The 24,458-nt window shown below is 47.2% G+C and overlaps 1 protein-coding gene across 4 annotated transcripts; it reads left to right on the top strand.

Moving 5' to 3' along the window:
- Window positions 1-1,393: 1,393 nt before the first annotated feature.
- On the top strand, window positions 1,394-21,875 carry Prxl2a (peroxiredoxin like 2A). 4 transcript variants are annotated; one of them, XM_041663150.1, is made up of 7 exons: window positions 1,514-1,531; window positions 7,555-7,786; window positions 12,259-12,438; window positions 14,114-14,205; window positions 16,989-17,129; window positions 17,990-18,154; window positions 21,078-21,875. In XM_041663150.1, exons 3-7 carry the CDS (start codon window positions 12,261-12,263, stop codon window positions 21,189-21,191), a joined length of 690 nt encoding a protein of 229 aa, XP_041519084.1. In that variant the 5' UTR covers window positions 1,514-1,531; window positions 7,555-7,786; window positions 12,259-12,260; the 3' UTR covers window positions 21,192-21,875. The 4 variants fall into 4 exon arrangements, with proteins under 4 accessions (XP_041519086.1, XP_041519083.1, XP_041519084.1 ...); XM_041663151.1 differs by having other exon boundaries at window positions 1,515-1,531; window positions 12,276-12,438; XM_041663152.1 differs by lacking the exon at window positions 7,555-7,786 and having other exon boundaries at window positions 1,394-1,531; window positions 12,276-12,438.
- The last annotated feature ends 2,583 nt before the right edge of the window (window positions 21,876-24,458 follow it).

Genomic DNA, 24,458 nt, shown 5'->3' with positions numbered 1-24,458 from the left:
TGTGGCCTAGTTCTTCCCTCTTGAAGTAAGAAAGTATTTAACTTGTTTTTATAGAGCCTACAGTTGAAAGACATTTTTTTAAGAGACTGAACTTTTAAAACATCTGAATTTGCAAGATTGTGGAACTTTTTAAGTTTTCAATATATTTTGTATAATACCAATATTAATGTGTGATTAATACAAGAAAGGAAAGGTTGTGGCTTAATAGTAATGTGTTTGAGTGTCAAATTGACTAGATGTCACAAGTTAGAGTAACTGGAAGAGGGAGCCTCAATTGAGAAAACGCCTCCATCAGATCAGGCTGTAGGCAAGGCACTAGGCTGCATCCCTCCATGGTCTCTGCAGCAACTCCTTCCTCCAGGTTCCTGCCCTGTTTCTGTTCTTGCCCTGACTTCCTTCAATGATGGACTATAGTGTGGAAGGGTAAGTCAAATAGACCCTTTCCTGACCAACTTGCCTTTGGTCATGGTGTTTCATCAAAGCAACAGTAACCCTAACTAGGACAGCTACTGACTGAGTGACCTATCAGGAAAGAATGACAGGGTCTTCAGTTCTAGGGGGATGGGAAATTTGGGGTGAGTGCTATGCTAGATGAGTGGGAAAGATTGTAACTCTCCAAAGGACCCAGCTCATGGGAAAGGGGGCAAAAATATTTACGATCAGGACTGTAAAAATCACTGCTTGACACCAAATTGGCAGGCAAGTCATTCTTGCCTTTGTCTACAATAACACCCAGTTCCACAGGATAAAATAAAAACTGTCTTACTTTCCCTAGCCTCTTGAATTTGTTAGTATATAGCAAGGGTCTCGTTTCTCACAGGGAGGAACGTGAGAAGAAGACAAAGAGTGATAAATCAGGACACCCTGGCTGGCCGGGTGCTCAGCTCAGCACACACGCGGACACACCCCAACACTGTGGAAGAAGTGACCATTTCTGATCAGTGTGGCTGCTTCAACACTTCTTTGAAAACTGCTGTGGCACCCCTCTCTGCTTCTGTCTCCCCCACCCCTGCATTTACCTCTTCTGTATTAGTCAGTTAACTCTGTCCCTGAAACTGCACGAACACTTACAACAGGACTGAGAAAAATGGGTGAAGGCCGGGCATGGCAGTGCACGCCTGTGATCCCAGCACCTGGGAGCCACATTAAATAAACAAACACGAATGAGTGGAAGACAAACCGGCCCTGGGGTTGCTCAGAAGCTGAAAGGAAATGGTATTATCCTTAGAGCCAATTCTCAGCTGCCTTTCTTTACTCTGATAACCAGCATTTGGGGGTGAAGAAGAATAAGGAAAAGAGAGCAGAGGAGAGCCGCGCAAAGGCGACCCCAGGCGGGGCGGGGGCATGTCCGTCACGTGGAAGTGGCGTGGTGGCGTGGGGGCCGAGCTGCGCAGGCGCGGAGAGCTCCGGGTCCCTCGGCTCCCGTCGCTGAGCTCCAGCGGAGGAGGAGGCGGGCGGGAGACACCTATGTCCGCTGGCACAGCTCAGCGAGGCCCGTGACGTCCACGGAGGTGGGGTCCTCGGGGCTCAGGTGAGGATCCAGGCAAGCCCGCGACCGTGGAGAGTGGTGCGGACGGATAGAGGATGCGGCTCCACCTTCTCCTGGGGCCGCTCTCCAAGGTGCCCTCCGCCCACCCCAGAGATGTTGGGACAGACTCCAGGCTTAGGGCCAAGATACCCGGTCCCGAACTGGCACTGGTGGTACCAACTGGGTGTCTGAATTGTTGGGCCAGAGGACTGAGAAACTCTTGTCCAAACTCGCCGGCAGGAGTTCTGGAGGCTGCCGGAGGATGGCAGTGGCTGTCCTGTCTCTGTTTGGGTGCCCTTTGAGGAAGGAAGTCTCAGAGGCACCTGTTCCCCGTCTCTTCCAAAGGTTACCAACCTTTGACTTAGAAAGCCCAGTTGTAAATTTTAAAGTACAGCTGAGGTGTGGTGAAGAGATGAGCAGAGCACATGGCAGCCCATCCTCTGGGTTTTTAGACGGTGAAGCAGTTGGTGGAAATGGCCTAAGGGAGAGCAAGGAAAGTTAATGTGCACCCTGGCAGGTATGCGGAGGCACATACCCAGAGTCCTGCTGGCACCGTGCCTCCTATCTGTCTTCAAAGCCCTCTTACCTAGATATCAGCTTAATTCGGGGTTTTATTTTTATTTCAACATTTTCCCCCCTTGGAGCCTAGTCGATGATCTATTTGAATAGAAAACAATCACTTAGGTTTTATTTTGAAAAGTGTTGTCATGGAACCTGCTTATAGTGTCTTAAATGCTCCTGTTTTAGCCCAGCCCTGGAGACAAAATTGGGGTTCACACTGCACACCCTGATTCCTCAGAAGATATTCATCAGAAAATAGTCTGTTTCGTATATTTGGGGTAGTCGTTGACTAATCCAGAAATGAGTAAGAATTAAGCATCTCTGGCAGTCTTTGTAAAGAGCTTATAGCATCTTCTATGTCTTTAATCCTGATTCATCTCTGTAGAAGGTGATTCAGGAATTGTTCCCATTTTACTGAAGCAAAACAGTGCCTGGTCCAGGTTTGTACAACATGGAGGAATTGGACCTAGGTGTGTGTTCTTGGTTTGGCCTTTCCAGTAGTCTCCTTCCTCATAAGGGAAGCCATTTACCCTGTGTGTTGTTCCTGAAAGGGTTCAAAACATTCATATTCTCTCTCTCTCTCTCTCTCTCTATCTCTATCTCTATCTCTATCTCTATCTCTATCTCTATCTCTCTCTTCCCTTTCTCCTTCCCTTCCTCCCCCGCCCTCTTTCTTTTCTTCTTCCAGACAGGGTCTTATTATATGGGTCAGGGTGCCTTTTAATTTTACAGAAGCTGTCTTTGAATTTGTAGTGCCCCTCTCTCAGCCTTCTGAGTGCTGGCATTGCAGTCTTGGTTTCTAATGATAGTCCCAAGCTGTGTAGCACCAGAAGGTTTGCTTAGGCCCTGAATCCTATAGCTCATGCCCGGGCTTTGTCAGTATCTCAGGTTAAAGATAACTCTCTAGCCAATTGCTAATTGGCTGTCTGCCTCTGCAATGTTAAGAATTTGTTTGGATGCACCCCTCGTGGTCCTGAGTTCCTTGCTCGTGCTCCGTCTCCTTCTGCTCCTGATTTGGACCTTGAGATTTCTGTCCGGTGCTCCCGTGTGGGTCTCTGTCTCTGTCTCCTTTCATCGCCTGATGAAGGTTAATATTCCTGAGGATGCCTATGTGTTTGTCTTTGGATTCACCTTATTTAGCTTCTCTAGGAACATGAATTATAGGCTCAATGTCCTTTATTTATGGCTAGAAACCAAATATGAGTGAGTACATCCCATGTTCCTCTTTTTGGGTCACACACTAAGACAATGGGGATGTTCTATTGGGATCTCACCAAGGCCAGCTGGCCTAGGTCTGAAAAAGCATGGGATAAATCCAGACTAGCTGAACATAGCGGACAATGAGGAATACTGAGAACTCAAGAACAATTGCAGTGGGTTTTTGATCCTACTGCACGTACTGGCTTTGTGGGAGCCTAGGCAGTTTGAATGCTCACCTTAGGAGACCTGGATAGAGGTGGGCAGTCCTTGGGCTTCCCACAGGTCAAGGAACCCTGATTGCTCTTCGAGCAGATGAGGGGGGGGGGGGCGACTTGATCGGGGGAGGGGGAGGGAAATGGGAAGCGGTTGTGGGGACGAGGCAGAAATTCTTAATAAATAAATAAATTAAAATAAAAAATAAAAAAAAATAAAAAAAAAAAAAAAAAAAAAAAGAATTTGTTTGGACAGAGGTTTGTGTGGCAGGAACTGTACAAGGTACTGTAGAAGGAGCCCTGCTCACCTTTGCACTCAGTGGCCTCTGCCAAGGGAGATTACAACTGAGTATTGCCCTTTGCCTTTGGCACCACCAGTTGGCACAGCCAGTGCAAAAGGCAGTATCGGGGAGCCCTAGTTAAGTCAGAGTATGTGCTGTGGAGGAGGACTCCCCCAGACCTAGAACTTCCACCTAGCAAGCAGACTTGCAGCAACATAGCTGGAGAAGTTGTCCCATGTTCGGGATGTATTTTGCTCTACTAGGACAGTCAGTGGATCCAAACCCTGGAAAAGATAAAGACAATAAGACAATGCTAAAGCCAATTGGGGTGGTGCATGCCTAAAACCCCAGCACAAAGGAGGCTGAGGTAGGAAGGTGGCGAGTCCTGGGCTATCCTGGGCTACAGATCAAGAGCTCATCTTTTTAAAAGAAAAGGGGGGGGAGCCCAATGTGAAACCTTTAAAGTTTTCCAGAGTGCTGCCGTTTTTCGTGTTGTTCTCGCACACTCCTTATGATAGTCCTACAGAATGACCTCCCTCACCTTTTCTGACCTCATCAGTAATCCTCCTGCCTCAGCCTCTTGAGTGCTAGGATTACAGACATGTGCCATCACTGCACTCAACTTGTTTCCCAGAAGATCCTGAGGTGGTGAGGGATAAAATGGCCTCTCAGGACCAGACTGGGAGTTAGGACTTGTTTGCTGGACCCCAGTGCATTTTGGAGGCTTGCCCTCATCTTCCTGTCCATATACATGCAACGTGAGAGAGCAGGTCTTCTAAGCCTAGGCAGGAGGCTGAAAAGTCAGCTGAATGGCCAGATCTTTTTTTTGGGGGGGGGGGGCCTGGGTTTAATCATTTCTGAGCGGAAACGACTTTCCCAGTCAGCTATACCCCTTACTCTTCGCTGTACCTGTGCCTCAGTTTCCAAGTTGCTGACAGTATTATCTTTTTCTCCTCTGAGTGCCTGTTCATGGTTCCGACCCTAGTGTCTCAGAGGAGGGCTGGGATAGAGCCAGGCATTCACCCCAGTGAACAGAGCTGAAAGTTGAAGGTTTTGGCAAATAAATGACAGCTCACTGTAGGTTGCCAATTCCAGAAGGTGGTTGTGAAGGCTCTCCTGTTGTTCCCTGTGTTTTCGCCCTGCTAAGCTGGCATTTATGATGGCATCTAGAAATAGCATGGCCTTGTTACTGTGTATAGGAAAAAATGCAGACCTGCTTCTAAGCGGAGAATGGGCAGTATGATCCTAAAGAAAACATTTGGCATTGGTTTGTAAACTGCTTGCCAGGGATTAGGCCTGGGAGAGACTGGGATTCTCTCCAACACCAGGCCTCATCCAGGAGTCTTGCTCTCAGCTTGCCTAAGGCCAATGATCCAGTTTCAGCACTAGCTGCACTTGACTCCGATGTATGTGCATACTCTTTGAGCTTTAGGGCCCTGGTTCGGGGCTGGGTGTGTGGAACCTTCGGAAACCAAAGCAGAATAAGCTGGCTCAGATTGAGAGTTGGGAGACCCAGACCTGAGCCCCAGCATTGGCACTGATGCCCTTCTTACCCATGTGGCTTTGGGCTAGTCTGCTCCTCGTTTATTCAGTAAAGGGGTTACTAAAGTAGAACTTTAACAGCAGAGGACGGTGGAGGAGAGGAGAGCTGGGAAACATCCTTCCAGTCTGTTCATTGAGAGCCTGAGGCAAGGAAACCACTGCCTCTTCTTTCCCTGCTCCTTCCCTCTCTTTCCTTTCTTCATTCTCCTGGGTCTGCCTCAGGCCAGCTTTTTCTGAGGTGGGAAGAGTCCCTGGGTGAGGCTGGGCAGGGCAGTGTTCTCTTGATGTTTAGGCTGTCTTGCTGTCCCTACACGTTTCAGACGTGAGTTAACCCACCCAGTGCTGACGCTCTGTTTTGTTAAGACTTTTATCGGTTCCTGCCCAGAGGCAGCTCTTTGAACCAGCAGGAGAAAGTGAGAATGTGCTCACACAGCAGACACTGGGTAGCGCTGGGTGCCCTTAAGGCTCTCCCTGTAGAAGTAGTCATTGGTGCTGCAGAGTCTGACTGTGAGAGTGGGGACAGAGGATTTCTAGTTTCTTCTGTCTGTTCAGTGACTATACTTGGGCTCGGATGTGTCCGCTCCCCCTGCCAGTGAGCAGCAGAGCTGGGACTCGATGCACGATCAGTTCCAAGTGTGAGTGTCTTCTCTAAAGCCAGGTTAGCAGTGTGCAGAATTACCTTCCACACAGAGGCGAAATTGGGCAGCAACAGGCTAGCTCCAACTCTGCTCCACTGTGAAACTTCAGAAGTAAAATTCAGATCCCTTCATTACAAATTTGATAAATTACACGTACCTTCCATTGCCTGTATTACATGTAGCAGAGCCTTGGTAAGCACTGTTGGTGTAATAGTGATGATCTCCCCGTGTCCTCTACTGGGAAGTCAGACAGATAACTGAAACACAACACATGAAGCCCATTTTTCACAGTGCGCAGGGGTGTGCATATGTTAACACATGTGTGGGCCCTGTAACCAGATAGAGCATTCAGTTGGCAATGCTTTTAGGGAAGGGTTTTAGCAGGATGTATTGTTGATGCTGGGTTTTACCAGCAGGTAGGCATGCATCTAGTTGGTATTCAGGGCGAGGGAATTCTCGGTAAAGGAATGACATGAACAGTAAAGAGTGTGATCTTGCAAGCAGGTAGTGTGGTGAGGGTGCTAGAGGAGCCGGGGATGAGACCAGAATGGTGGGCTGAAGTTAGACCCTGTCAGCTCTGGGGAGACGCTCACTGTAAGAGAAGCTGAAATGGAAGTAAGGAGTGATAAGATCACTCTAGCTAGGGACTAGAGAGGCGGCTCAGGAATTCAGAGCACTGGCTGGGCCTCCAGACTCTCTGGGTTTGTGTTCCAGCACCTACCTGGCAACTCACAACCATCTGAAACTCCAGTCCCAGGGGATCTGAAGCCCTCTACTAGCCTCACTGGCGCTAGGCAGGTCTGCACACGGTACACAGACATACACACAGGCCAAACACCCTTACACATAAGTAAAATAATAAATAAGAAAGACTACTCTGGCTACAACATAGAGAGTGATGTGTAAAGAACCAAAGTAAAGGCTGCCCAAGTTCGTCCGCTTCTGAGCAGTTCAGAGTAATGGGGGTTTGGGCTTAGACTGTAGCCGTGAGGTCGGAAGAGGCTAACAGACCCATGAGAGATGGACAGAACTCTGACTGATAACGTGTAGGCAGTGAGAGCCAAAGAAAGGAAAATTGACGTTAGGTTTCTGGCTTGAGCAGCTGTCTGGATATCTGGGTCATTGAGTCAGGAGCCCTAGGAGAGAAATCAATAGTGGACAGAGGTCAGTTTTGGATGTACTGTGACAGATCCGTATAAACCTCCTACCTGGAAACTTTGAGTCAGTAACAGGAATGGGAAGTCGGAGGCATTGCCAAGCTAGTGAGTGAGGTGCTGGCCTTAGATGAGGTCAGGCAGGAAGGGTATAGGGGTTCTGTAAACGGCAGAGAAAGGGGAAAAGAGAGGTGATGGATAGATACCAAGGCTCCTTGGTTGTCCAGTTGACTTCCTGGATGTAGACTTAAGTGGGTACAGAGCAGGCCACACAAAGAACCATGGACAAAAGGACCTGTCTCTTTGATGCTGTGACTTTGCCATGTGGCCTGTGTTAAGAGCCTGACTGACAGTGCACCCATAGCAGAGGGGGAGTCTGCTGGCCCTTGGGAAATGTTACAGTCTGCATGACTGCAAATGACTCAAATCTCTGCTCAGTTTTTTGAAGGGCTAGGGGGCCTTGGCAGCTGGCCACTTCGATGTTTTCTGGAGATTAACCATTGGCAGCTGAAGGAGCCCTAGGGTTTCTGTGTGGCCCAGTCGTGCCTGTGGAGTGGCTAAGCCGCCAAAGCCCCACCTCCAACTCTCCCTGTGCCTGCTCACCCGGCCTGCACACCCTGTGAGCCAGAACCACTTGTCAGCAGAAGCAGAGGTGTGGACGCCGCAGATGGTAAGTGCAGCTCCAGGTTTAGCCTGCTGATCGGTGGATATAGGGGAGGGGGGCAGCCAAGCTGGATAAAGCCTGAATGGGCAGTGGGCCAAGGTGGGGTTAGGTTAATGAAGAGCAGGAATGTTGGGGCTCCAGAGAGAGCTGTTTGTGTTGGCATCAGACAATGTCCCTGTGCTCTGAGGAGCTGTAGCACACCTTCACTTTGGAGTTGAGAAGATGGGCCTGGGGAAGATGGCCGCATTTGGCATGGGCAATCCAGCTGGCTTCCCTCTACCAACTCTCAAGCGTCTCCACACCCGAGCTGCCACTCTGAGCTCTGACAGCTGCAGTTTATTTGCCATCTTATCCAGCTTCACCTTCTGGGAGACAAGGGGATCAGATAAACCCCACCCTAGGGAGCTGAGTCGTGGAGCTGTGGGGCTAGCCCTTCTGTAAACAATCTGCCAGTTGTCATTTAGAGAGAGACTGGCCCCCTCCTTAAGAAAGAGACAGAGTGGGAAAAAGAGAAGGGACAGCTGGTGTATGGTAAATTTCCTTTAGACCAGACATAGTGACACTGTATTTGATGGCTGAAGGCTATAAACTGCCTGTTTGAAATTTTCCTGGAGATGGAGGTTCATGCCCTTGACCCCCACAGATCTACTTCCAAATGTGTGGAGAGAGTCCAGGTGTGGCTGCAGGGAACAGCTGCGGCGCAACTTCTCCTGTTTGCTACAGATGGCAGTATTGCTACCTGCTGGCCCTGTGACAGCAAGGAAATTCGTGGACTCAGAACCTTAGTGTCGGCCCCTGCAGAAAGAATATTCTTTGCTACACAAGACAGTTGGGAGAATGAACTTGAGCCAAGTATGTCAAGTGACGCTCAGAGAATTCAGGATTACTGGTCTCCCTGCTTCTGCACTCAGTGGGTTTGGAGGCACACGTGGAAAAGCACCGACTGTTCCATCTAGATATGAAAAATCTCTCCCTGTGGGAGTGGGATTAACGTAGTCAGGGACTAAGTCTGTGCAGCAGGTTGTCGCGGTATCGGTTCCAAGGCTTGCCTGGGAGAGAGGGTACTTTAAGGTACGGAAGCTAGGTGCTTCTCCGTGCTTATCACCAGCAGAAGAGCCGCAGCTGGGGTGGGAGCAGCTTGAGCCCAGTCACAGAGAAGTCCGCCTTTCCAGGGTACTGCTGATAAAGCAGAGCCTGCGCGGGTACTCTCCCCAGAGGAGTGGATCACAGTAGGCGAGGGCCTAAGGGAAGAAAACATCATGCCTGGCGTAGCTTTGATGCCCACATCTTGAATCCAAGTTGAGGTAGGGAAAGAGGGGAGTCTCTGGGGCATGATCAATTCCTGCAGGGGAGAGTTGAGTCTGTTCGGTGGCTGATTCCTATCCTATCCTTGACCTATGCCCAGTGATCTAAGCACACAGAATGAAAAGAGGTCTTAGGGAGGCCTGGGAATAAATGAGATCCTAGATGGCATGAGAGTCCCATGGAAACACAGGTGCTTTAGGTGACTTTCAGCAGGTGGACTGGGTTGCTGCTATAGGGGTGGCGGCTTCTGGGTTTCCTCTCCCCTCTGGGAGTCAGTCTTCCATGCTAGGCTCAATCATTCCTGGCCCAGCCAAACTTTCACACTGTGAACTGTGTCCCACACCAATTCCAAAGCCACTCCCTCTGTTTCTGTGGCTGCCCAGATTGGCTTTCTTCCTTGTGGCCCCACAACCCAAGTGTTCTTACTCAGCCAAGATGCCTAACCTTCCTACCGACTTTCCCGTTACTCTGTGAACTGAGCCTATGTCTTCTTAAGGATCATGTTTCATACTTAGTTCTCCCAAATTGCCATTTAGTCAACCAGCCGGTACTATATAAATTATGAAAATAAGTGTTCAGTCTAGTTGAATTCCCTAGATGTGATCACTGAGCAAACAAGCCAAATGTTTGCCATTGGATGGTGGGGAAATGTAGCCTGGGGGCCTCCAAGAGTTCAATAGGATTGTGTTGATAGGAGAGGGGGTCCCTGGACTCCCCAAATGCACTACTAGGTTCCAGGAGTCCATTTGTAGGGTAGATGTAAGATGGCCTGTGCCTCCTCTTACAGAAATGCTTAGCACATCTGTGCACAAGATGACAGCACTCGTGTGCCCCTGCGTTAAGTATACTGGCTTGTAATCCAAAACTGCTGTAAAAGGCATAAGAGCACCAGCATTTTTCCAGGCTGTGTGGATGCTCCTGTATAGAGCAGGTGTCTGGGAGCTGTGATTCCCTCCCAATTGTTCTGCGAACTATAATCCAGTAATGTGTAACTTTGCCAAAGAAAAATTGGAAGCAGGCCTGTGGAACATTCTTTCCGGCTTTGCCCAAGAACTTGATTGTACATAAGTCATGTTCATCACTCAACTGTATTGAATTCATTTCAGCACTTGTCTGTGGTAAGCCATTGACCATAGACCACACTTTGTGTGGTTCTAAGTAAGCCTTCCCTCCCAGTTGAAATCCCTTGCATCAGCGATACAGTGGCAGCCACCACTCCTTCCAACACCCACACTGGCCTCCTCTGCTTTCCCTTTTCCCGAGTGTATCAGTACCAGGTTCCTCTTTTTTTTTTTTTTAAGGTCATATTTATTTGGCCGTTCCTTGCCTGGAGTTCTCTTTCAATTAATTAATTGGTTGATTTAATTTTAATGGTACTGAGGATTAAACCTAGGACCTTGTTTGTGCTAGACAAGTTTTCTAGTCCCATCCTCTTTTTACTTTGAGACAGCGACTCAATAAATTTCCCAGGATGACCATGACCTTGATAGTGTCCCCCTGTCTCATCCTGCTGAAGAGCTGAGGTACAGGCCAGTGCCACTAGACCTAGCCTCTCTTTTATTTCTTAACTCAAATTTGAACTTTTGAGGCCAAAACTTGCAGGGTAGAATAAGTGTTTTCGGGGTAATTACTGTCCCTGTCTTGTCTCCAGTCATCCAAGCATACAGAGTCAAGCTGGGAGAAGAACGTGGGGAAGTATCGGGGTGAGTGAGAACTTAGGGTGGCGTGAGAGCCAGCAGAAACGCTGGGGCTACAGGGAGTTGTCAGGAGAAGGCAGGCTGGATGGACTACTGCTGTTTCGGGATGGGATGTGTAGTCTGGTTTTTCTTTGGCCCGCCAGCTCATGAACAACAACATGGAGACTTACTATTAATTATGAAAGGTTGGCCTTAGTTTAGGCTTGTTCCACTAGCTCTTATAACTTAAATTTGGCATGCTTTTATTAATCTATGTTTTATCATGTGGCTTTTTACCTTTCTTTCATTCGGTATGTCCAACTCCTTCCACGTCTCCTTGGTGACTCCTCTGTGCCTTGATCATCTCCTACTTCCTCTCTCTCTGCCCAGAAATCCCATCTGTACCTCCTGCCCTAATGGCTATTGGCCGTTCAGCTCTTTATTAAACCAGTCACAGCAATTTATCTTCACCCAGTGTACCAATATCCTACAACAGGGATGATTCTGGATTTGCCACCCAGAGACAAAAGGATACCCTGCTACAGAGAGCCTTACTAGTAAGGTAACCAGGCCCCAGCTGGGAATAAGGCTAGATTCCATAGGGTCCCCTTCTCTATGCATACACCTCTGACTCAGCCTCCTCTGAAAAATTCTGCTCCTTGTGATGTGACACAGACCCTACTCCCTGCTCTCCCATTCATTCAGCAAATATCCCTGCAGTTTTGTTCTCGTGTGTGTGCATGGGGGCAGGGCTGTGGGAAGGATGCCCTCTTAGATACCCGTGTTTTTAGCAGTGGCCATCTCCAGGTGGTAGGCTTCAGGGAGTGTTGACTTTCTCGTCAGCTGTGGTTTTATGCACTGGTGCAGCTGAAACTGTTTTTTGTTTTCTTTTCAATGGAAGCCTGTTTCATTTCTATAATGAGTGAGAAAGCTATTCTCAGCTGGGAGAAATTGACTGAGATTAACTGTCTACCCTGAGTGAGGCCCTGCTGGGCAGTGGCTGGGGCTTTGATGAGTAGAATGTCGCCCTTGTTTCTCGGAGATTTCTTAAACTCAAGAGGAAGACGGGGCAACAAAACAGGAATCCTCTGATCGCAGATGAGAAAGCTGTCCCTACCCAGAGGGGTGACAGCTGAGTCACTTACTACCTGTGCTGTGAAAGAGAACGAGGCTTGGTGAGGAGAGGACTATGGGACAGGCTCAGTGCGGCAGAGGCGCTAGAGAGGCTCCTAGAAGACTGTCATTTCTCTAATTACTCCTGATGCCTGAGTGAGTGAGCTTCTCGGGGCACAAACCGGCACGTGTCTGTGCTTTTCCCACGCTCTCACAATGAGGCTGAGACAAGCAGCTGAGCGGTTCTGACCAGTCTCGTGTTTCCCTGCTTCAGCCCCTCCTCCCCTGGGCCCCTGGCCCGTTGCCCACTGGAGTCTTGGGCAGGAGGTCAGATTCCAGCTGTCCTGTGGGAACAGTAACATCTTCCTTCTTCTCAATCTCCAGACATGTCTTTCCTCCAGGACGCAAGTTTCTTCACCATGGGCATGTGGTCCATTGGTGCGGGAGCCCTGGGGGCCGCTGCTCTGGCAGTACTCCTGGCCAACACGGATATGTTTCTGTCCAAGCCCCGGAAAGCAGAGCTGGAATATCTGGAAGACATAGACCTGAAGACGCTGGGGAAAGGTAATGAGTGACTGCCAGCCTCGGTACTTTTCCAGGGTGCTGGGATGCATGTTTAACCTCTTTCGTTTCCTTCCTAAAATCATTTCTTTTTCTTAAAGCAATATTAGAGGAAAATCTAATAACAGTTTTTAAATTACCAATAGTTATACCACCCTAACACAGTCATTTTTACTTTGCTGTATTCCTTTCTATGCTTACATATAGTCACATAAATGTAATCTGGGTATTATTGTCTAATTTATCTTTTTCTTATCAAAGTCATTTTTCACTCTCTATTACTATTGCCTTAACTGCGATGATAAATTGCTCCGTAATATTTAGTAATATTTTACCATCACTTAATAAGCCAGAGAATATTCTGAGGAATTCCAAGTCTTCTGATAATGTCATAAAGAATAAAATAAAATGAATAGGGTTGTCTGAGTTGAATGAGCTCAAGAAACACTGCTTATCCAGTTCTGTGTTCCTGATGCTTGATACTGGGCCTGCTACATAGTAAGGATTTGTACATTGTAAGTGGGGGATCTGGAGAGCCACTGGTACTTCATGGTTATCCTGTGATGAAGCTGCAGACAGGGCCCTCTGTACCCGTCCTCAGGGGCCCACCTGGAATTCATGGCAAGAGCTGTGAGCCTCACTCCATCACGCCAGGTGCATTCCACACAGAGCTAAGGCTTCAGTCATGTCCATTTGCGGCAGGAATTTCTTGGTACACCCGAGGGCTCACTGTTGGGTGGTCCATTGTCTAGTACTCCCAGAGAGAAGCCATCATCATTACCCCATTTGGTGAGGGAGCTGGCCTCGGGAGGCAGGAGTGTGGAGGTTCTTACCCAGGCAGGCAACCTTAGGACAGTGCAGAGAGACTCCTGCAAGCTTTGTTCAGTCTCCAAAACCTCACGTGATGGCAGCCTCCCTCTCCCTGTTTTTGTTCACACTGCATTTCACAGGTACTTGGGTACCTCTGGAGAAAACTAGAACAATTAAGACTCATCCTTAATGAGTCCTCACTAACTCTCCCAAGCATCTCCTTGTTGGGTGTCTTCTACTTTATTCTGTTTACAGTAGTGCAAGCGTTGGAGCTAACATGTTTAGACCAATTTAAATTTTAAAAATGTTGATTTTGCTGGGAGATCATGGCTCACACTTTTGTTCCTAGCACTTAGGAGGCAGAGGTAGGCTGATCTCAAAGTTCCAGGAAAGCTGGGTCAACATAGAGAAACCCTGTCTTGAAAAACTATAAAAGATAAAGACAACAATTTTTTAAATATTGTTCATTTCTTTTAATATGCATTTAAGGGTACTTTTGGGAGGGATATCAAAATATAAAACTTAGTTTGGGCCCCACAGAATTATTAGTGTCCAGTGCTGCTAGCCATAAGTGGAATTTGCCAATTTTGCTAGAAATTAGTGCAATTTGGATGTTCTAGTGGAACACTGAATTTTGTGGGAGAGGGATCTTTGGAGTGTATGATGGGGTCCTTAAGCCTTATTAGTGTTCTTTGGGAAGGTGAGTCCTCCCTCTCTGTGCTTGCTTTCTTCTCTTAGGTGTGGAGTACTCATCCTGGCCCCCTCTAGGCTGGGTTCTGGCCTGAGCTTGGCTCCGTGTGGTTCAGGAGTGTCTAGGCCTCCTAGGCAGGCCTAGGAGGAGTTCGTAACTCTCCTTCTTCTCTTTCAGAATCAAGGACATTCAAAGCAAAGGAGCTATGGGAGAAGAATGGGGCTGTAATTATGGCTGTGCGAAGGCCGGGCTGTTTCCTCTGTCGAGCGGTGAGTGCCTTTGAGGATCTCTTGGAAAGGAAGCATCTGACAGTGGGGTCTGGAGTATTTCCAGCCAAGACCAAAGGGCTTATGTGTGCTTCTGAGCCTTCTGTCAGTTCTGGATGCTTCTGTTATTTGCTCTCTGCATTTGTTTTGACATTTGCTCTGTTTTTTGTTTTTTGTTTTTCCCTAACAATTCTGTATATCCTGGTGGGGTTAGTAACAAGTCTGCTTTCTTTGTCCTTCAGACCTTTTGCCCAGTATGGTAGCAGCCATGTCCTTCCCCACCTTTTCATTAGATCTAGAAGAGCAGCAGGAGCAAATTCTGAGTTCCTATTGGTCAGCATAGATGGACACTTGTCGAAATAATGGTCTGGAGAGCTGAGAAAATTGAATAGGGTTCTCTTGCCCTTCAAATCCCTTGGCTCCTCCCTGTCAGGGTCATCACTCTCATTTCTCTGGAAGCCTGGCCCACCACTAAAAGATTTCTTTCTGTTGTGTATGTGTGGTACAGAATCCACGGATGCTGCTGAGTACACAGCCTTTGCAGCTCCTTACCTGCCAGGCCCCTCTTTTCCAGTTTTTTTAAGACAGGTTCTCGTGTGGCCCAGACTGACTCCACTTGCAAGGTAGCCCTTAAATTTCTGGTCTTCCCATCTCCATTTCCTGAGTGCTGGGATTTCAGACATGTACCACCATGTCCAATTTCCTGTAATGCTTGGGATTGAACCCAAGGCTTCGTGCATGCAAGACAAGCACTCTACCAACTGAGCCACATCCCAGCCTGTGCAGGGCTTCTCAAGGGCATCTTAGCAATGCAACCTGTTGTCACCATTGTCATTCTACACAGGACAGTGGTACAGAGGTTGCCACAAAGCCAAGCTGCCCGCTTATTGTGTGCTCACTTATTGCTGCTGTAGCAAAATGCCACACATCTGGTGGCTTTCACAGCAGTTAGCTTACAGGCTGGAGGTCAGAATTCCCAAATGGAATCTGGTTGCATTCCCCTGGAAACTGCAGAGGATGTCCATTTCCTTGCCGTTTCCACTCTTCCAGAGCCCACCACTTTTCTTCGCTTGTGATTTCTCCCTGTGTTTCTAAAGTCAGCAACTGCTGCTCACCCATTGTTGCATCACATCCCTAAATACTAACTTTCTGTCCCTCCTCCATCCAAGACCCCAGTGATGGCCTTGGCCCCATCCAGTTAGCATAGGGCCTTCCTCATTTAAGGCCAGGTGATCGCCAAGCTGTTTCCTGTCAGTCTCAGTCCCCCTAGCCATGTGACAGGTCACAGGCATTCAAAGCTGGCCATCTTTACGGGTTTGTTATTTTCTTTCATCTTGGAGGTGGAGGATAAACTCGGAGCTCTTGATTCCCATTCTGAGATGCCTCCAGACACCAGCAGAAATGCTGTTCTGACATGATCTGTTGAAGTCAGTGACACAGAGAGGGGTCCCAGGAGCCACAGCTCTTGGTCACTACAGCCAGTTTTCCTGTGTTCTGCTCTGTGCCCTGGAGCAGCATTCAGTGGAAACTTACAGTGTCCAGAAAGCTGAGTGGATAGAAACAAGTGACTCAACAGACACATGGGCAGGAGTTACAGGACTCTATTTCCTCTCAAGGGCTTTAGAGGGTGACATACCCAGAGGAAATAGCCCAGGAAAAGCAGTGAACCTCATTTCCAACAGGTGGTCTTCAACCATATCAGAAACAACAGCCCCTCTCTTCTGCTCCAGTCAAAATTTGCTACTCAGTAGAGTTCTTTATGAAATTATGTTATAATCAATCCTGTTTTGTCTAGCTATGCTTCTCTTATTCTAGGAAACATAGTTGCTTTCATGTTACATTGTATTTGTATCTGAGGTGGGCCAGCTACATTTAAAAGAACTTCCTGATGATTCTTTAATTACAGCATCTTATGTGAAAAAGGAAGTGGTTCTTCAGGTTAAAGCTTTTCCATGATTTATGCGGTATTGTTTATTCTTCCAGAACATGGTTCATGAAGGTCAAAGATGTGTGTACCAATTCAACTTTGCCACATCTTCCCATTGAACATCTTCAGCTCTTCCTGCCATACATTCAGGACATTCGAACATCCAGCCACATTCTAGACACTATGAAACAAAAGACAGAATGTCTAGCAGTGAGACATACTTAGGAATCCGAGTGATAATGCATGATGATGACATGAAGGCTTAGCACAAATGAAAAACCACATACACACATACACAGAGAGAGAGAGAAGGCAGAGAACATACTTGAGACGTAGGGACAGGTCCAGGAGACCTTTCTAGAACAAAGATACCTTTCCAGTAGGTTAGATTAGAGCTGGAAAGAGAAGGAGATATCTAGGAGGGAATGGAGGGGATCGCCTTGCATTGAAGCTTGGAGGCCACAGTCGCATGGCCTTCACACATATGTCTGATAGACCCTTGGGTTAGTATACAAGGTAGGAAAACTTGTCCTGACTGAGCATAAAGGACATGTTTGGGACAGCCACTGTTCCAGAGACTCCCTGGGCATATTTCGCTTTCCCACTTTGAGAAGATAAGAAGCCTGGGCTGGGAGTCCACCTGAAACCCTGTCCTGAGGCCTGGTGTCTAACACATGATGGGCTACAAGACCTGACTTGTCTCTGGGATTTTTGTCATCTTTCTTCCTCTGCTCAGTGTCAGCCATGCCCTGGGCAGTGGTTTGGATTTGTTGTTGTTGTTTTTGTTGTTTCATTTGTTTGTTTATTTGTTTTAACATCACCTCTTCAAGTGCTCATGTCCCTGAACTGTCTTCCATAGGAGGCAGCAGACCTGTCCTCCCTGAAGCCCCAGTTGGATGAACTAGGTGTCCCTCTCTATGCTGTGGTGAAGGAGCAGGTTAAGGCAGAAGTGAAGGACTTCCAGCCTTACTTCAAAGGGGAAATCTTCCTGGATGAAAAGGTGAGTGTGTGTGACTGGAGAGAAACCTCAGTGTGTAAAAGACGTTCCTCTTCTTCCAAAGGCCCCTCATTCAGTTTCCAGCACCACAGCCTGCAAAGCCAGCTCCAGGGGGTCCAGTGCCCTCTTCTGGCCTCTGTGAACACTGCACACACACACACACAAATGCATGTATAAACACAGTTAGAAATAAAATGCAGAAAGACAGAGTATGTTACAGGCTTGTGGGCCCTAGGCTGGGAGGTATGGTACTTATCTGGAAGAGGTCGCTGGCCTGGGACTGGAGGAGGGCCTTCCCCTTCTGTTTGCCTGAGCTGGCAGGGTCCCCCAGCTCTCAGAGCACAGCGCAGGCAAACTCAGGAAGGCTGTTGGCTGTTATTTCTAAGGCTTTCTTTTTAATTGACCCAGGAGGGTGGAAACAGCAGCAAACTCCAGCCCCTTGGCATGAACCCCTGCCCCTTAATTTATGCAGTTGTGCCTCCCTTCTCTTCCCCAGCACAATGTTGTAAGGAGAGAGACGGTGGGGGCAGAGTTATTTCCCTAGATTGGAGCTTCCTTGAGACCTGAAGTTGACCTCAGTGGTATAGTGCTTCACAAATGCAAGGCTCCATGTTCTATCCCTGCATCATAAAAATAACATAAAGTTTGGGTTTTTTTTTTTAAAAAAAAAGGCTTTTTTTCTTCTTTTTTCTTTTCTTTTTTTCTTTTTTCCTTAAATCAGAGCTGGCAAATTTTTATTTCCCTAGGCAGTTTAGTATGTCCCTGGGTGGAGTCATGTGTTAGACAGGCTCTGGGGCTTTTGGCATCCTTCCTGGGGATGAAAAACATACAGACTGCTCACACAAGGTCTTCTTGCTCCCTAGAAAAAATTCTACGGTCCAGAGAGGAGGAAGATGATGTTCATGGGCCTCATCCGTTTGGGTGTGTGGTACAACTCCTTCCGGGCCTGGAATGGAGGCTTCTCTGGAAACCTAGAAGGCGAAGGCTTCATCCTCGGAGGGGTTTTTGTGATAGGACCTGGAAAACAGGTAGGATCTGTGTTTGCGGAAGATCTGTGGAATTGAGGCCAGATCCGGAGAGGGGCAGGCATTGGGTGTGGGGTCTCCATGTCTAGAGTCGCCCATCCTTTCTCCCAGCTCTTGTCGCTGGTCACAAGTCTACCGTATGCTGGCCTCTCACACACTTTACAGTCAGGCTAGGAAACAGTCCTGATGCTCACGCTGCAGGAGGCAACCTTGACTGAGAGGAAGTAAGCAGCTATACCAAGGTGCTTGGTCCAGCGCGGCACTGCAGGGACCTGAGCCCAGGTTTTCTCATTTCAAGTTGTGTTTCTGTTCTCAGCCAGATATCTCACTTTTATTCTATTGATGAATATACTCAGTTGGGATGTTCCCAAACCATCAAGGATGAATAAAGAGAAAAGCAGAGAGGAGAAGGGATAGATAAAAGCAGTCTGGCTGAGCAGTGGCAGTGCATGCCTTTAATCCCAGCACTTGGGAGGCAGGCAGTTCTCTGTGAGTTTGAGGCCAGTCTGATCTACAGAGCTAGTGCCAGGACAGACTCCAAAGCTACACAGAAAAATCCTATCTTGAAAAACAACAAATAAACAAACAAAAGCAACCTGATGAGGAAGGGTGACAAGGAGGTATGAGAGAGACCACTGTATTTTTCCTGTGGAGATCTTGGCACCAGGGCTGTGCCTAGAGAGAGAACCTATTCCTCTATGGATAGGGTGTTAGGAGTCCTGGTAGTGAGGGCCCAGAATCAATGTGGGGACCCTGAGGAAGAGAAGGGGAAAGAGAGATGAGGTCCCTGGAGGACTGGGAGGCAGGTGGACACCCCACATTGGGCCTTGGGGCTTCCAGTGCACTATATAGCAGGCATGGGTCACAGAAGGAAGACCTGGTTATGACATGCACATGTGTACGGAGTGGTTGGATCTTTGGTGTTTTGTTTCTGTAGTAAAGCAGCCTTAGTCTGCATTGTTGGACCTCACAATATAAGAGAAATAAGAATGAGAACCAAAATCTTTGACTGTTAATCTTTATTTCTAATCTTTTAAAAATGGCATTGGTAATTGTTCTTACTTACTCATGTTAGAATTTAGTATTAAACGGTGTTGAATTTGGCATAGTTCTGTCTGTTGATTTCTAGTAAACATACCAAGTGTCTTAATGGTAACGGCTGCAAAGCACCTGCCTGTCATGTCTTCCCTATGACCAGTCTAGGATGTTAGCTTTTCTCGTTTCCATCTCTGTGTAAGAAAGTGGTCCTAGAGAGAGCAAGCAAGTCAGCCAGAGGCACCGCTGGTAAGCAGCACAGGAAAAACTAAACCCAGGAATATAGAAGGATACCGCCTACAGATTGTCTACAATTGTCCTCAGCTGTGGTCCTCAGTGACCGGGCCCACATGACCCTCCAAGGTGCCCGCCCTGCCCACTCTGGGCCCTGTGGGGTTTCATTGTCTTCCCTCTGCCTCCTGTGGTGGCCCCTAGGGCAGGGCTTGGCACAGCTGCTAGCCTTTTCTTGCCTGGTGATGACTCACTTGGTACTCATGGCTGGGCTCGCACATTCCTGGTATCCTTAGGTGGGTGTTGGTTCTCTGTGGAGTTTCTGGAAAGGTAGAAGGTGAACTGGGATGGCGGGCATCAGGACTCACCTGGGTTCCTAGTGGAGGTGGCTGTTGCCTCCCTGTTATGTCAAGTGCCTCTAGGTATGAATTTTTTTAAATAATGATTTGTGATTCCTACTTTAAAGAAATGCATATACCAGAGAGATTCCAAAAAGAACAAACTAGTGGAAGGTGGGTGGAGCCTTCCTGTCAGCTGACGGCAGTGGGTTTGCTTCCCGCGCCATTATATATTCTTCCCTGAATTTTCACTGCCTGCATTTGGCTTATTGAGCAAGTAATTGCAGTTTCATCATTCACTTCCCAATAGTAAACACAGCAGGATGGGGTTTTAATTATTGTTTATTTATTTATTTTTGTGTGTGTGTGTGCACGCGCGTGTGTGTGTACAGCAATGTGCATGCACAATGCATGTGTGGAAGTCAAAGGACAACTCTCAGGAGTCAGTTCTCACCTCCCTCCTAAGATCCAGGGTCTAAACTCAGGTTATTAGCCCTGTATATTGCAAGTGCCTCTACTGGACAAGCCTTCTTCTGAACCCAACTTCTTTTTTGCTTTTTGCTTTGTTTTTGTTGTTATTGTTTTTATAATGATAGAACACCTTACAGATCATTTTAAATGTAAGGCTAGTGTCCAGATACATTTAGTTAGAGAACTCTGACAATTCCTGATATCATTTTACTACTTCAGAGAAACTGGGATGTCCTATGTCCTATGTGATATTGTGTTTCCTTCACAGTATTGGAAGTGTGACCCCAGTTTGGTTTCTTTTCTCTTTTTTTGCAGTTGTTTTGTTTTGTTTTTGTTTTTCGGGACAGGGATCCTCTATGTAGCTTTGTTACCTATCCTGGAAATCATTCTGTAGAGCAGGCTGGCTTCTGACTCACAGAGATCCGCCTGCCTCTGCCTCCCGAGTGCTGGGATTAAAGGTGTGGGCCACTACCACCCAGCTGTGACCCCAGTTTCTTAAGAGGATTAAAGGGGTCTGCTATCTCAGATGGTCATTTAGCACCCATCAATGTGGACTCTGAGCTATACTTTGTAGGATATTTATGTTTTCATTCTCTTCTCTCCCGGGGTGATAGACTTTTATCTGCCTGTCATCCAGGAAGTCTTCCATCCATCCTGGCTTCCTGTGTCCCAAATACTGGGGTGTAGATTCCTCAGTCCCCTTCCTCAGAAGCCTGGCCTCCTCAAGGGCAGGTGTGGGTTTCATTCAGTGCTGGGCTCTCGGCTGCCCTATCACAGGGCTTGATGGACAGCAGAAGTTCAGAGTCCGCATCATGATTGAAAACTGACATCCCTTCTTGTTTCTGCTGTAGGGCGTCCTTCTTGAGCACCGAGAAAAAGAGTTTGGAGACAAAGTGAACCCATTCTCTGTTCTGGAAGCTGTAAAGAAGATCAAGCCACAGAATCCAGCCTCAGGGAAAAGCTGATCATGTACAACAGCTGACTGGGGGAGAACAGGACCTTCACGCGTCTTCACTGAATGAGCTGTGCTTCCAAGAGCTAGGAGCTGCTGGACCATATTCACTAGGGATTGGTGATATATTAGTATCGTCTTCTGTGTAGGCCCAGAGTAGGTCCCAGAGAAAAGTGATTAAAATCTAGCAGATCAGTCATAGTTTATTTGAGGAAAGATCTAGAAAATCCAAGGCTTAAAGTTGACTGTTCCACCTCCTTTCAAATGATATAGCCTGATTGCTAGTATTTGAAGTGAATTTTATTATCGTATATAAGAAAAAAATCTAAAATCTAAGAAAAGTGGGACTAAGAAACAGCTCAGTGGTAGAACATTTACCTAACACCACAAGGCCCTTGGGTTGGATACACACACACACACACACACACACACACACACACATATCTAAGAGAAGTTGGTGATTAACTTGACAATTAGAGAATATAAGGCTTTTTGTTCGGTGTGTTTTCTGTTAACAGCTTGTTATGTAATGCCAATGGACCACATACAGCAACTGCTGTGTTCCTGGATAGTTTGATAAAGGAAAATTACAAAGTGAAATTTCTTGTGGTCTTCTCTTCTGAACTCAGAAATTTGTTTCAGTGGACAAAGCTGTCACCTTTGGCTCTAATAAAGCATGCATCAGAAATTTCCTTTGTACACAAGTTTTTCTTTTCCTCGTTCCTCTTGCTTCAGTTTCATGTTCTGGTCTTACAGACACTAGCCACCACAGCTAGCAAGTCACAAGATTCTTTATTGATGAGTAACAAAAAAAGTGTCACCATATTGTTGGCTAGCAGTGAAAACTCAGTATTCTCCTGGGAGGGAGTAAGGAAGGGCAGCTCACGTGACCGTGACCTAATGGGGTTAAAAATGGTCAGAAAGATGTATTCTGTCATGCTTGTTAGTAGTTAGGCTGTCTTCTCGGGAGGAATGATCTCAGCATTGAAATTTGACAACTCCCTTCATATTGTTCTTATGGCCTAATCTGGTCAACCAGAAAAAGGAGGACATCCTGAAGATGAGATATAACTCCACCCATTTGCTGAATTTGAATTTTTGTCTCAGAAGTATAAGGTCAGAGCCCGGCAGTGGTGGCATATGCTTTAATCCCGGCACTCGGAAGTAAAGGCAGGCAGATCTCGGTGATTTCAAGGCCAGCCTAGTCTACAGATTTTCCCAGGACAAACAGGGCTACACAGAGAAACCCTGTCTTGAAGCAAACAAACCAAAAGAAGTATAAAGTCAGCAGCCCCAAGGAGAGTCTTCCTGCCTTCCTCCACTAAGACACCAAGTAGTCCAGTGGCAGAGAGGTGGGTGTGGGAGTCAGAGGAGGACCAGGCTAGAATCTGTCCTCTAGGAAAATAGGGGAGCAGACAGGCCAGCAGTCAAGCCAGGAAAGGAGGCAAGGTGGGACTGAGTATGCAGATGGAATGAGGGGGATGGTGTAGGACCAAGATCAAACAGGGGTCTGACTTTGGGTGGGGATGGCGACATGGACGGTGCACAGCCCATGCTGTTCATGGTTCTGTAGTCTGAGGCAACGTCCTTCCAGTCCCTGTGTGGGTTGATATGACTTTTTTCCCAGAAGCTGTATTCCCTGGGCCTCTGGTACTTGATAAGATAAGTAAATAGGTTTTTTGGAGGCCCCAAAGACACTGGAGGGCTCAAAAACAGTTCTCTCTTGCGCCAAAAAGCAAAAGGGAGATGCCTCATGGGCAAAATGTTTGTTGTGCTTGCTTAAGGATCTAGATTCCCAGCACCCATGAAAAAAGCTGGGTGTGGCTGCCTATAAAGTAATGAAAGGTGGAACATGGAGGAACCTGGAGGGCTGGGGTAGGGTAGGGGTAGGGAGGGTGAGGCTGCTAGCCAGCCAGTCTACCCAGTAGGTGAGCTCTGTGTTCAATGAGCTTTGAGAGACCTGTTTGAAAAGTAAGGTGAAAGCTGGGCATGGCGGTGCATGCCTTTATTCCCAGCGCTTGGGGGACAGGCAGATCTCTGTGAGTTCGAGGCCCTCCTGGTCTACAAAGTGAGTTCCAAAACAGTCAGAGCTGTTACACAGAGAAACCCAAAAAAAAAAAAAAAAAAAAAAAAAAAAAAAAAAAAAAAAAAAAAAAACAGAAAGAAAAGGAAGGAAGGAAGGAAGGAAGGAAAAAGAACAAAAAAGTAAAGTGGAGAGAGTGGTAGAGGAGGCACCTAGCCTCCACCTTTAGCCTCTACACACACACACTAATGCACACAAATTTTAGAAAAGCACACTTCACGGATGAATGCACACATCTTACTGGTTTCTCATCCACCAGCCGTGTGCTCTTGGTCCTCAGTTTCCACACAGTCCTCTCTCCACTTAGTGTGGCCTCGTGGAAACCGCACAAGGATGAGTGGAGAGGGCCCTAGTCCTTGTGTGTGCCTTTAAGCAAAGCTGCATCCTCCACACTGGTAAAGAGGGTGTGAAAATTGCACTTGTCATTCGGAAGTATTTATGAAGAATCCCGGAGGGCTTGGCGAGTAGGATGCCAGCGCTCCACTGGAGCATCTCGTGAAGAGAGAGACGTGAAGCTGGAGGCTAAAGGCAGTTGAGGTATATTTCCTTCTCCTTATAGGACAATGAGCATAATCATGGCTACAGACCCACAATCAACACTGATCTGCATAGACATTATTGGGAATTTGGTTTATTTATTTTAAAGATTTACTGTGTGTGTGTGTGTGTGTGTGTGTGTGTGTGTGTGTCTGCAGGTATATTGAGGTGGTTCCTGATGTATGAAGAGGCCAGAAGAGAGTGTTGTTGAATCCCTTGGAACTGGAGTTACAGGTGGTTATCAGCTACCATGTGGACGCTAGAAGCCAAGTTAAGTCCTCTGGAAGAGCAGAAGGTGCTCTTAACCAGTAAGCCACCTTTCCAGCCCCTTATTTTTTCTAATTATTATTTTACATGTATGATTGTTGTACCTTCATGTATCTCTGTGTGCCATGTGTATACTGTACCTGAGGAGGTCAGGAGACAGCATCAGATCCCCTGTAATTGTAATTACAAAAATTGGTCCAGGTTAATGTGATCAGGCTATGTTTGGTGATGGGCATGTGTTTGAATAGCTTCTAGCCTCTCATGGGTCTAAGAATTATCATACCTTTCTTGATAACTATACTTTGATTATGTGGCTCTCAGGTCCTTACAGACACTCTGTAAGGTGTCTCAAAGAGATAAGGGACTGACAACTATAAATTTTAAGTGATTTTT

The sequence above is a fragment of the Microtus oregoni genome, unplaced genomic scaffold, assembly GCF_018167655.1.
Source record: "Microtus oregoni isolate MIOR12 unplaced genomic scaffold, Mior012 000013F_ref0000133, whole genome shotgun sequence".
NCBI classification, from domain to species: Eukaryota; Metazoa; Chordata; class Mammalia; order Rodentia; family Cricetidae; genus Microtus; species Microtus oregoni.
The sequence above is the reverse complement of the archived record's forward strand: the minus strand, read 5'-3'. Positions and strand labels throughout refer to the sequence as shown.